At 31.3% G+C, this 13420-nt stretch overlaps 2 protein-coding genes across 3 annotated transcripts; both read right to left on the reverse strand.

Annotated features, from left to right (window-relative positions):
• Positions 1–347: 347 nt before the first annotated feature.
• On the reverse strand, positions 348–4311 carry LOC123893270 (polyvinylalcohol dehydrogenase-like). 2 transcript variants are annotated; one of them, XM_045943205.1, is made up of 4 exons: positions 4179–4311; positions 2661–3154; positions 1346–1949; positions 348–966 (listed from the first exon to the last, which is right to left on the reverse strand). In XM_045943205.1, exons 1-4 carry the CDS (start codon positions 4260–4262, stop codon positions 511–513), a joined length of 1638 nt encoding a protein of 545 aa, XP_045799161.1. In that variant the 5' UTR covers positions 4263–4311; the 3' UTR covers positions 348–510. The 2 variants fall into 2 exon arrangements, with proteins under 2 accessions (XP_045799161.1, XP_045799162.1); XM_045943206.1 differs by having other exon boundaries at positions 2661–3133; positions 4179–4269.
• A 2769-nt stretch (positions 4312–7080) lies between these two features.
• Positions 7081–11250, reverse strand: LOC123893242 (polyvinylalcohol dehydrogenase-like). Its single transcript, XM_045943177.1, has 4 exons — positions 11065–11250; positions 10248–10696; positions 8300–8903; positions 7081–7644 (listed from the first exon to the last, which is right to left on the reverse strand). Exons 1-4 carry the CDS (start codon positions 11140–11142, stop codon positions 7192–7194), a joined length of 1584 nt encoding a protein of 527 aa, XP_045799133.1. The 5' UTR covers positions 11143–11250; the 3' UTR covers positions 7081–7191.
• Positions 11251–13420: the final 2170 nt, after the last annotated feature.

The following is a 13420-nucleotide window of genomic DNA, read 5'->3' on the forward strand; positions in this document are numbered from 1 at the left end:
ACTGTCTTTATTCCTCTAAAAATCATTTCCCAAAGAACTGCAATCATATATATAAGTCACTAAATTATGAAAGTTCTTTCAGGTATAGTTTTGTAACTTTGATCAAAAATATTTTGCAAAAAGTTGTCTTTGGAGGGATTTTGCTTCCCTCCCCTCCTTCCCCCTTTAAAATATTCTCTCACCTCCCCTTCTCTCCCCTCCAAAACCCCCAAATCAAACGGACCATAAGAGAGTGACACGTAGATTTATTTCCTTTAGATATGAATAAATTTACCATAGTATTTATTTTGTACCAAGAAAATGGCAGCAGAATTTCAAACTCACAATAGCAGTTGTCCCCCATTCAATCAAACACATACTTCTACAATTCCTTAATTAGCATCCACACAAACAAGTACAAGAGACAATATTACATATTTTAATATGGTCATGTCCATCACCATAAAATATGTCATATACTTTTTATTTATATCTAATATCACAAACCATAGTTTTAGTAGTAATTTACAATTAGACACAAAAAGCATAAAGTGAAGTACCACCAGTGAGGCCTCCAATAACAGTTGCAAGACCTAAAGTATAACCATTTCCAAAATATATGCAACCATTGCTTATTGAAATTCCACCATAAACAGTTGATCCAGATTCATAAGACCAAAGAATTTCACCATTTTTACCATTAATTGCATAGATAGTTCCATTCACATTTGTGGATCCTACAAAGACAATGCCATTAGCAACACTAACAGGCCCATTAGTAGTTGCATTACTAGGATTTTCTATGGACCACAAGATTTTGCCACTTTTTGCTTCCATTGCTACCCAACCTCCAGTTTTTGTTGTCTTGTTGGAGGGTTTAAGTGTAAAGTTTTTATGATTTGAATTAACAATGTTTGTGTACACTCTTTTTGTGTCTGTTGCTGCTCCCCATGTTCCACCTCCTGCAACTCCACCAGGTCCAGCTTCCTTCAAAACAAAGAAAAGAGGTATAATTCATGACTTGATATACAAGTAACATAATTCAGGGACTAAGTGGGAGATCCCGAGTTTAAACCTCAGTCCTGCATATCAAATACAATTTTACTACAAAAATATATGCAACCATATTAGCATGACTTGCCACATATACTGACGTGACATGTTAGTCATTGTCTATGTGGCATGCGATTCACTTGCCACATGTGCATTGACTTGGTTAGGGGGTTAAAATCTCATGTTTGTGAAAGTTAGAGGGCCAAAAGTACTATTTTAAAAGTTACAGGGATCAAAATCATAAGTTTGTGAAAGTTAGGGGATCAAAAGTACAATTTAGTAAAAAGTATAATATTGATATAAAAAATGTTACCGTAGACCAAATGAGATTGCCAAAGTCACGTTGCAAAGACCAAGCAAAACCACTCTTTTGTACAGCAACAACAACATCTTGTTTAGTACCATTAACATCATTAATTGTGAGCATCATTGGTGCTTCTCCAAAATCAGCATCTGGGTTAGGTCCAGGTGGACAATTAGCCACTGACAAATTATTACAAGCAAGAAACCAAACATCATATCCACCAAATTGATGAAACCATTTAATTTCACCATTGTCTAAATCAAGTGCTAAGATTGAATTAGAATGATTTTCTTCTTCAATACATTCATCAAGATGAGTTGGTTTTGTTAAATTATTTTGTTTCTCTTGACATTGCGTTATTCGTAAAGGCGCAGAGTACAAATTTCCGGTTGCAATGTATATATGATTTCTCGATGAATCAATCGGCGGACTACTTCCCCATAATGCTCCTCCAGCATATTCTCCTCTTTTTCCTTTGTTATCAGGTAACATAAAAGTTTGCCATAAAATAGCACCAGTTTTAATATCTAACTTTGAAAAACTTCCCCTAAAGGTGCAACATTCTTCAATGCTTTTGATTTCTTCTAGTGATGATGAACCAACATAATAAGCCCTGGACAATATTTTTTTTGGCAAATAATTATCAACATATATTGGGAATAATTAAAATTTAGTAATGAAGATGAATTATTTAATTTTACAATTCTCAATCATATGCATAACTAGCGCTGAGAATAAGTCAAGCCAAACGATACGAGTCTTTAAAAAGTAGTGATAAGAATATTCACTTTAACGGTAACATTTTTATTAGATAAAAATATGTGGTTCAACCACTTTATATGGGGTCGATATTAGGTGTTGTATGCCTTAAAATCTCATTTACAATAGTTTGAAAATTGGTTTTAGGGCTTCCAGCAACGTGAGGCATTTGCTAGGAGAGACGCGGGGCATTTTTTTTAAGTCTATTTTCTAATTTCGGGGTTGTGACTAACATGGAGCATTTGGTCCCAGTCGCGAAGTGTCTGGGAAAGCACGAGTAGGGGAGGCAGTGCCCAAGTAAGGGAGCTTGGTTCTTGTGTTGTTATAAGCCATTTTTTCCATTCTTTTGTGATGAATATTGTGAAATCTTGAGAGACAAAATTAGAGATTTTTACGGAATAAAAATTTAAGGGGAGCTTTCTGGGTGAGATTTAGGTTGGAAAACACAATCGAAACAATTTGGGTATAGTGAGTCAATCCATGAACTTTTGTCGACAGTCTGATATATTCTGATCCCTAACAATTTAAATAAAATCATTAAACAGCGAAGGTAAAAAATACTAACCCTCGATAATAAGTACCGGACATGGTAACAACACCGGCATCATTGTCATCCAAACGGGTCTGCCAAATTAAGTCACCATTAAATCTATTCAAAGCAATAACTACAGCTGGCCCATATAATCCCACAATCACAAGATCTTCATCATAAGCTATAGTTGGTGTTGCTCTAGCCAAAGTCCAATTAGCATTTGTTACAAACCCTGTTGCATTTAGTCCTGTTAATTCTGTCAAATTCTTTTTCCAAACAAGTGATCCATCAATTTCATTTACTGCAAATATGTATCCATTCCATGATGGAAAATAAATTGTTCCATTGAAAATTGATGGTGTTGAAGTTATGTCTTTGCCTGCATAGAATTTCCACTTCAAACTTAAGTTGCTAATTGTTTTAAGGTTGATTTTGTGCTCATTGCTAGCATATCTTCTGTTGTATATGTCTCCACCATGGTTTAACCAATTTTGTTCTGTTGAAGGCTTGTGTTGAAACCATGCATACTGAAACCATTCAACAAGTACATAAGTTTAATTATATCTTCCATATAGAAAGTTTAAATGTATTTTCAACTTATTTTCATAACATCTCTAGGATAGCTTGTGGCTCTGTTCCGTAAAATTAAGCTATAAGCTAGCTTTTAGAAGATAGCTGAAAAGCAAGTAGAATGAAATTAAAATGTTTGGTAAATTTAGCTTTTGTAATAAAAAGATGACATAAAAGCACATTGTTATTTTATGTGAGTGGGTAGTTATTTTTATGAGTGGGTAGTTTTTTTACTAAAAAAAAATAAAGAAATTAAAATAATAAGGTTAAAATTGGCATAAAAGGTAAAAAAGTATAAGCTCAAACGCTACTTGAAATAGCTTCTGAAAAAAAAAAACTATAAGCTAGTAAAAAAAAATTGTTACCAAACATCTCTAATTCTATGAAACAAACTTATAAGCTATTATAATAAGCTATAAACTAGCTTATTTGTGTTACCAAACACGCCCTATAAAGATAACTTATACTATATAAAAATACTTTGATTGTATTTCATCTTTTGTTACGGAAATAGCTTGTACATAAGCCCTTAGAGCCTATTTGGATAAACATCTTATTTTGCAGCTAGCATAAGCACTTATCATGATAAGCGCTTATGTATAAGTATAACTTAAATAAACTATTTTATAGCTAAAGATATAATAAAGGTAAATTTCTTTTATATATGTTACAAGTTGGTTTTCATAAAATATATTGGGTAACTTAATTATGAAAATAAGTTGAAGATATTTACGAAAATTGTCAAACTATTTTCATAAGTTCTTTCAAACAGTCTGACGATATTTAAGCAACTTTTGTCTAAGTACAAATAAATCAATCCAGACAAGCTCTTATATATATATATATATATATATATATATATATATATATATGATAGTAATTGCTTATGGTATAAGCTCTTAATTATGTTGTTTATCTAAACAAGTTTATAATTTTGACATATTAGCAAGGAGAAATTAGAAGTTGGTTTATGAAGCTTACATGAAAGCCTTCTGAAATTGTTAGTGAGCATAATAATAGGAACAAAGAAATAACAAAGCAGCTTATTTGATCAACTCTTGCCATATCTAACTTATTTGAAGTTATTTATCACTAGGACACTATATATACATGAGAATGCTTATAGATTTTGTGATATATTAATCCTCTGACTTATTTGAAATGACACATTTAGATTTTGTGATATATTAATCCTCTGACTTTTATTACAAATGACGCACAGTCTTCTAAAATAAGTTAAGCTATGGCTGCCGGGATCTCTAAAATAACTTAAAACGATGGCTGCCGGGATATTTCATACGTGAATTCCAACCTATAATTTTTTGACTTCATATTTGATGTTTAAAACTTTTGCTATTTGATTATGTTATTACAGGAGTTAAAAACCGTTAAAAATAATTTTCAACCACATAAGAAATTATGGAATGAGTCACGGATTATATTGCTCTTTTTAAGATATTTTGTAGCTGTCTAAAATTGTTTAAGTAGACTATCAACCATATCGTCCCTAAGAGATAGAACTCAACAGAAACTAGAAACATTCAAACACCACATTTCAACTCGCCTTGTTGGATAGCACAAGAGAGGTTGCGCACCTTCCAATCACAAAAAGAGCATGTGTCTATTATTTACAGCACGTGCATGCCACGAGCATTAATGTGTTTAGTGTTCTATATCTATATGAACAATTATATCTCAAGTATTTTCCTATTTTGCCTATATCCAAATACATAAATTAGTCGATTATTGAGTTGAATATTGTATTTTAAAACAACTTTAAACTTCATTATTTATTTTGAGAAGATGGAGAAAAATAAATAAATTAAACGTGACGTATACAAAAGTCGTCCTTTAAGAAATCAATATAATGTATAATGACTTAAACTTCTCGAAATCTTAAGTATAAATTGGAGATATTCCTTGTGCAAATCACAAATGCAACTTATGCAAAGTCAACTTCACCAAATTATTTGATGAATTAGTATAGGGCCGTTTGTCCTAATTTTTTTAGGTGTAAAAGCTCTTTTAATCATAAAGCTAGAAATAATAATTTTTTAATTAAAGTTAAAATTGTTGTTAAATCTTAATTTTTTTTATAAAAAAAATGTTAAAAGTTGTTGTTTTTTTTATTATAATAGGGTTAAAAGATATATTTGATAATATATTATTATTTTTTCTAAAATATAGAAACTATTTTTTTTTTTTTACTATAGCTTTTAGAAATTGTTGTTTGACCTAACTTCTTATGTAAAAAGAAGAGAAAAAAAAGTTAGACCAAACAGACAGATAATCATTATACGATATACTAGAGGTTTCAGATTACATCATCGCCGGCTAGATTTACTTAACTATATTTCCATAGGCAAAATTATATATTTTAAGTTATAGACATCTTTGAGCGTCAAAAAAAAAAAAGTTATAGACACCTTTAAGTTTGACTTTATTTTTCATGAATTAATAAAAAAAATTGTTGAAATGGTCATTTATGTTGTATTTTATTTTGCTTTTGTTGAAATCATTTCACTAGTTGATGTTGTAGAGAAACAATCCTCAAAAGATTTCTACAGCGAATTGAATAACCTGAACCATTAATTGTAACTAACATGTGTTATTTGATAGAATAGAGATAAAAAATAAAAGAATTTATTACCAAAAAAAAATAAAAAATAAAAGAATTTAATGATGAGTATGTTTGAAATAAATAATGTGAATGTTAAATCTATCTATACTTAAGAGTTTAATTGATATGCACCGACGGTGTAAAATAGTTTTACACAATCGTTCAATAAACAACCATTATGTTGTCATGTCATATCAATAAAGTATGGTGAAGGGGATGATGTGACGGAAAACATGGTTGGTATTGGTTGATAGTGTAAAATTATTTTACACCGTTGGTGCATATCAATTAAATCCATATACTTAAACAAAATATTTTCTTGACAAAACCATTAGGTTTGGTCTAGTAGTAAGAGGTTTGAGTAGTATGTTATAAGTCCTGAGTTCGACCATCGGTCATTGTAACAAAAAAAAATCTTGACATGGAAAAAAACGAAAATATTTTCGGAATTTTGACGCATATTTTCCTTGTTTAGATAGATAGTAGATAAACTAGACACACAATCACTTGGTCGGTATACAAAACAAAAATAGCAATAAGAATTCAATTTCTTGTGTATTTGCAAAGTCAAAGTTTGTCGGTAGACAATAAATAGGCAAACTCAAATTCTGAGGGTTTTAATGATTTTTCACTTACTATATATATGCTTAGAATGTTAAAAAAAACTTGACAAAAAAAAAAAAAAAGAATGTTAAAAAAAAAATGACAATGTTTAATATTTAACCGGATTGAAACCTGATTTGCCACGAGTTTAACTTAATTGGTCCGGTGGTGATTGACGTTGAGCTTGATAGGAAGAATCATAGTTCGATTTCCCACAACTGCGATTTGGAGGAAGTTTTTGGAACCACTTGATACCAGAGTTGACATTCGAACTAGATTAAACAATTCAGTGGACTGGATTTTGATGGTGAAAATAAAAAAAGATATTCAGACACATTATTTCTCTCATATTCTAGTGTGTGCTTACAAAATGTAATCTAATTAAATTGTAAAATTAAACAAAGCACCTATCTCGTAATAATATACAACAAGAATGAGTTTAATTATGCCCATAATTTTTATTAAAAAAAATATATTGATTGAGAAAAATCTGCAAATCCTTTGAATATATAAGAAGCATGACAATGTCTTGAACTTGCCATAAACCATTTATACAACTAATGGTAGTATGATACAAGTTGGAGACAGGTTGAAGAAGATAACCCTTCCATAAAATCCACAAAACTAAGTATCGAGTCATTGTCATACATGTTTTACCTCTAAAACGTACTATTCCACTCACTTTTATTTAAACATATTCTTATAATGATTACATAAATTATTTAAGAGATATTCTTACGTGGTCATAAGAGTTTAAAAATCATTCATTCTTTAAACGCAGAAAGCAAAGAGTGAGGTCCCACCGGTATAGTTAGAGTAAAATCCTAGAGAGACATTATAACCATGACCTAAATATATACATCCATTGCTAATTGACATGCCCCCATAGACACTAGCTCCAGTTTCATATGACCATAAAACTCTTCCATTTCTTGCATTGATTGCATATATGTGCCCAAATTTATCAGTAGAACCAACAAAAACAACTTCATTTGCTACACTAACAGGGCCACTAGCAGTACTATTGCTAGGGTTAGCTATGGACCATAGGATTTTTCCATTATTGGCATCCATTGCCACCCACCCTCCAGTTGTTGTATTCATATTTGATGGTAAAAGTTTGAAATTTTTACCATCTGAATTTGCAATGTTGGTATAAATTCTTTTTTCATCAGTTGATGCACCCCATGTTCCACCTCCAGCTACTCCATTAGGACCTGCTTCCTGCAATGTTTTGAGATTATAATAATTAAATTAGCTAAGCCATTCAAGATCATGTTTTATCTCTTAATCACGGTTTTAAATTGCGGTATGTATCTCTGTGATATTGCTGATTTGGTAGCCTCTGCAACTGAATTGCAATGACCACATCTTACATCTGCGATTGCAACCGCAATTTAAAACCATACTCTTAGGCTCTGTTTGGTAACACCATATTTTGAACTTGTGGCTTGTAGCTTATAGATTATAATCTCGTATAACAAAAAAATATCTGTTTGGTAAAGTTTTTCTCTCGTGAGCTTTTAGCTTATTATTACTAACTTATAACTTTTTTTGATAAGCTAATTTAGTTAGCATATAGTTTATCATTTTTTCTTCCAATTTTATCTCTATCATATATATTACCTTAAAAAAATTAAATATTAATTAAAAATATCTTTTGTATGTCATTCCATTCTTATAAACCAGTTCAACAATTAATTTTACTAAACACTATAAATTCAATCGGCTATCTTTTTCGATATAAGTTAAAAGTTAGCTTATAACCTATTCGCTATAAATTCATCTGCTATAAGCTAAGCTATCAGTTCTCCGTTATTTTTTAACCAAAACAGAGCATTAAGAGATTATTAAAATCTTTAGATTGAGTATGTATTACCGTAAACCATAGAAGGGATCCATCGTCACGGTCTAATGCCCAAGCAAATCCACTTTTCTGAACAGCAACAACAACATCTTTCTTTGTTCCATTAACATATATAGTTAACATCATTGGTGCCTCACCAAAATCAGCATCTGGTATAGTACCTTGTGGAGGACAATTAGAAGTTGAAGCATTGTTACATGCAACAAACCATACATCATAGCCTCCTAATTGTTTATACCATTTAATATTACCATATTCCAAATCAAGGGCTAAGATTGAATTAGAGTGATTTTCAGGTTCAACACACTTGTCTTGTTCAATAGGAGTAGTTTGATTATTTTGTTTTTCTTGACATTGAGTTATGTTTTTAGGGGCAGAATAGAGATTTCCAGTTGCAATATAGACATGTTTTCTATCAATATCAATGGAAGGACTACTTCCCCATATGGCAGCTCCTGCATATCCTCCTGTTTTTTCATTGTTATCTGGTAACATATAGGTCTTCCATAAGATGATACCGGTTTGAGCATCAAGTTTTATGAGGCTTCCGCGAAATTTGCAACAATCTTTAATGGTTGAACCTTCTTCTAAGGAAGATGTTCCAACATAGTAACTCCTATACATTGAGATTTTAGCATAATTACACTTGAGATAAAACAAATGGTTAGAAAAATTGATATTTTGAAAGTTGATTAAATTTGGAGTATATAAATTAGTATGCAAGATAGGTTGGGGAAGAACTTATATTCAGGGAGTCACTATGAAATTGAGCTAGTCATGTTTTTTTTTAAGCAAATTGAGCTCGTCAAGTTATATGTTAGAACTGAAGTGTTATGATTATTATTATTGTGTGAGACTTAAAATCAAAAGTTAAAAATTAGAAAGTTGGATTTGCCGCTGCCTCCAAGGTAACGTGTGGTGCAAGTTTCTAGATGCAAGAGGCCCTTAGTCGTGGAATTTCGGATTCGGATATTGTGAAGTCAATGACATCATATAGTCATGCAGTCATGCATTTCTGAATGTCCGATTTAGATCAGACGGTTTAAAATTTAAGGACAAATTTTTTACTTTTTATAAAATCAAAATATGCCTTTATATATGAGGGACCGTCTGATCGAAATCAGACGATCAGATACACGTGACTACACGACTGCATATGATTTGAGTCTGTGGTGTTTCGTGTGTTAGTTAGGGGTTGTGTCATGCGCGAAGCATCCAGGGTTAGTCATGAGGTGTCCCAAACACCCTTAACATAAAAACTTGTGTTTTTCTACATGTTTTGAATTTTTTGGAGACCAATTTGAAGGCTAGTTAGATCAAAAAGAGGTTTCTTTTTCTCTCCCCTCCTTTCCAAAGGCCTCTCATTGAAACTTCCAAAAATAGCCTTAATCACAAACCATTTAATTGTTGAGCATGTTTAAAGAGACTTGATAGTAGAAAATCTACAGAGACCAAACTAAGATCCGTATTATTCATAGAGACAATGAATGAAAGCAATAGTTTAAAAAATTGACCGAAGATTAAACCAATAAAACCGGAGTTATATAGTTCAACAAGTTCAACCACAATTGAACCGGAGGATAAAAAAAATAAGTAAAAAAGTATTTAAAAAGTAATAAAAAATAAAACTTGTTGAACCAACCACTGTTCAACCAACCCCAATTCTACTAGATTACAATACAATCAAGATCAAACCAACTAACAAACTGATCAATTTTTTTTTTGGTAAGGAACTGATCAATTATTTGAACCAACTTGTTTGTTCCGATTTTTAAAACATTAACATAAAAACCAAGAGCAATATCCATGTAAGCATAACTCAGTTAATAATGACATCATATTTTATATGTAAAAGTCGGTTTTTGAAGACACTCTACTTATTTATCTTAAGATAAAACTCTAACCAACAGATAACTTGACAAAAAAAAAATCAAGAGTAAGAGGGTGAATTTTTACTAACCCGTTGTAATATGTTCCAGACATAGTAACAATTGCTGCAGGATGATTATCCAAATGAGTCAACCAAACAAGCTCCCCATTTATTCTTTTAAGTCCAATAACAACAGCAGGACCATAAATTCCAACAATCAATAAATCATCAGCCACAGTTGGAGTTGCTCTAGCAATTGTTCCATTTGCATTAATAATAAATCCAGTTGAATTTAACCCAGTCAATTCCCCCAAATTTTGCTTCCAAACAAGTGATCCATCAATTTGATTAATTGCATAAATGTTACCATTCCAACTAGGAAAATAAATTGTACCATTATATATTGTTGGTGTTGCTGTAATATCTTTGCCAGCATAGAATTTCCACTTTAAACTTAGGTTTGATGCTGTTTTGATGCTGATCTTATGTTCTTTGTATGCATATCTTCGGTTTGACAAATCTCCACCATGGTTTACCCACTAATTAAAAAGAAATTACCAATAGATAATAGATAATTAATTAGAATACAAAGGGTCTGTTCGGATAAACAGCTTATTTTTTAGCATAAGAGCTAATTATAGCATGAGATAAAATCAAGATAAAATATTCTTATATATGCTACAAGTTGTTTTCGTAAGTTATATGGGAGAACTTACGAAAATAAGCTTAAATAAATTTGTGAAAATTGTCATAAACTGTTTCATAAATTCTCCCTAATATCATAAAACTTATACAGGTAGATAAGTTCAAATAAGTCAATCTAAACAGACCCAAAATTATGAGTATGTTAAACTCCAAAGATAAATTACTAAGGAACATGATAGTTTGGCAAGTAATTATATCTTACATTTGATTTTGAGCTTGCAGCAAAAAGTAATACCACATGAACATAAAACAATAGTAAGCAAAGAACAATCCTTAACATGACTTGATAATGAATATAGTGTGGCAATTAGCAAAGATGTTTGTAGATTATATAAGTGATTTCAAATAATAATTAGTGTGGCAATTAGCAAAGATGTTTGTAGGTTATATATGGTCCCAAAAATAAGTGAAATTGTTGCGCAAGAAATTTGAATATAATAATAATACATTGCGCAAGAAATAGGTTGTATATGACGCATTGCATAATTGACATCAAAATTTAGTGTTTAATAATCATTTTTCAATTGAAATTAGGCTAATCTGATCTCTAAATCTTTGACTTTACATATATTTTTATTGGATTAATCAGCAAGAAACACATTACAAAAAATCGTAACATTATCCTCGCATAAAAAATTTAATAATAATTTTTTTTCTTTTGACCAAAAATTATTATTATCATATATTCTTTTATATAGCATGAATTATTATTCAATTTCACTCTCTTTCTCTTACGCAATGGGGACATCAGCGTTTGAAATCTTCCAAGTATTTTGCTCATCAATGTCAATCTCCATTTACCACAAAAGGTATGGGCTTCATTGAGTGTTATAGTTTATAATATTTTTAAAATACAAATAAATAATTATTTTTTCTGATAATTAAAAATTCAGAAATGAAATGTTACTAGAGTTTGCATCACGAACACGTTACAACTAGAAATTGAGCTATGAATCGTATAATCAAGTTTTGGGCTATCTGGCGATAAGCGGAGCTGTTGAAGAGTTTTGGGATTTAATTGGTTGGTGTTAAGAAGAAAAAGGGTTTCGGTGTTTTGAAATGGGTGATAGATAGAACTTTGGATTATTTTGAAAAGAATGGAATGGATGTTGATGCTTTGAAGTTGAAGGAATTGTTTGATGATGACACTATTGAGAGGTTGTGTAGGATTGTCAGGAACAATGTGTGGAGTGATGATGTTGAGAAACAAATTAGAGATTTGAATGTTAGGTTTTCTAATGAATATTATGAATTGGTTAAGTTGGTTTTGGTGAATTTAGGTTCGGAGCCGAATATAGTCTCACACTTTGATAATAGTCCCACACAATAAGTGAGTGTGTTCTTAACAAGAGAAAAGTGTTAAATTTTAAAAATAATGTCATTTAAAAAATAATGTCAGATCAAACCCACCTTAAGTGTTTTGCGTTTTCCAAAAAAACTAGAGTACTTGAGAATAGAAATAGACACGATGAACAACATAGTTACTACTCCCTTCGGACCGTACATGCACCTATGTAACATAGCCGCCGGACACAATTATAAGTCAAAAACTACTTTTTAGGTTTATTGAAAATATAATGTATCAGGTCAATAATATAGACTGAATACATTATTTTTTCAATGAATATAAAAAGTGTTTTTTTCCTTATAATTGTGACCGGAGAGAGTATGAATTAATTTTTTCTTTTTTTTTATGCAAAGTGGCTTAAAATAAAATAATAAAAGATATATTATATGACGAGTATAGGAGTATATCTTTACAAGAGAATGAGTGGACCCAATGGAGCAAGGGATGACTCTAGTTTTGTTTTGGAATGACAAGGGTGGCAGAGTATGCATACATAATGGTAGTATGAATAATGCTAGCAACACACTCTTTAACAAACACACTCTCTTTTATTGGTTGAAATTTACACGGGTCCCATAAAAAAATGTGGACCCGTATAACTTTTATGGGACCCATATAAATTTTAGAATAATGCTAGCAACACACTCTTTAAGACCAACTCCAGCGGCTGGTTCTTTCTTCAGTTTGCCAGCTGGAGTATGTTGCTTTGAAAAATTGCACCGTTGGAGTTCCCCAGGCTGGGCAACGGAGAAATACAATGCTTCCGTTGCATTGATTAAAAAATGAATAAAATGTAATGAAAAGTTACATGTAGAAGTTCAAAGCTTTATTTAATAAGAATAAAATATTAATATATAAAGTAAAGTTGTGGCTCAATGGGTCCCACAAAGAACCCAAAGATGGGTAGCACCATTGGAGTGAAAATTGGATGAGCTGCTTCAAGATGATGTGGCTCAATGAGTCCCATAAAGAACCCAAACATGGGTTGCACCATTGGAGATGCTCTAACAAACACACTCCAACACACTTTCTTTTATTGGTTGAAATTCACATGGGTCCCATAAAAAAATGTGGACCCATATAATTTTATGGGACCCATATAAATTTTAACCAATAGAAGAGAGTGTGTTAGAGTGTGTTTGTTAAAGAGTGTGTTGCTAGCACTCCTCTAAATTTTAACCAATAGAAAAGTGTGTGTTAAAGTGTGTTT

This window comes from Trifolium pratense, linkage group LG6 (genome assembly GCF_020283565.1).
Source record: "Trifolium pratense cultivar HEN17-A07 linkage group LG6, ARS_RC_1.1, whole genome shotgun sequence".
Lineage (NCBI taxonomy): Eukaryota > Viridiplantae > Streptophyta > Magnoliopsida > Fabales > Fabaceae > Trifolium > Trifolium pratense.

Bases quoted from the DNA above. Each gene is read 5' to 3' on its own strand.
- LOC123893270 (XM_045943205.1), bottom strand. From the start codon at position 4,262: ATGGCAAGAGTTGATCAAATAAGCTGCTTTGTTATTTCTTTGTTCCTA. The intron at 1,950-2,660 runs GTTAGTATTTTT...AATATTGTCCAG, and splicing joins TCCGGTACTTATTATCGAGG to GGCTTATTATGTTGGTTCAT. The intron at 967-1,345 runs GTAACATTTTTT...TTTGTTTTGAAG, and splicing joins GCAATCTCATTTGGTCTACG to GAAGCTGGACCTGGTGGAGT.
- LOC123893242 (XM_045943177.1), bottom strand. From the start codon at position 11,142: ATGTTAAGGATTGTTCTTTGCTTACTATTGTTTTATGTTCATGTGGTA. The intron at 10,697-11,064 runs GTAAGATATAAT...CTTTTTAATTAG, and splicing joins CTGCAAGCTCAAAATCAAAT to TGGGTAAACCATGGTGGAGA. The intron at 7,645-8,299 runs GTAATACATACT...AAAACATTGCAG, and splicing joins GATCCCTTCTATGGTTTACG to GAAGCAGGTCCTAATGGAGT.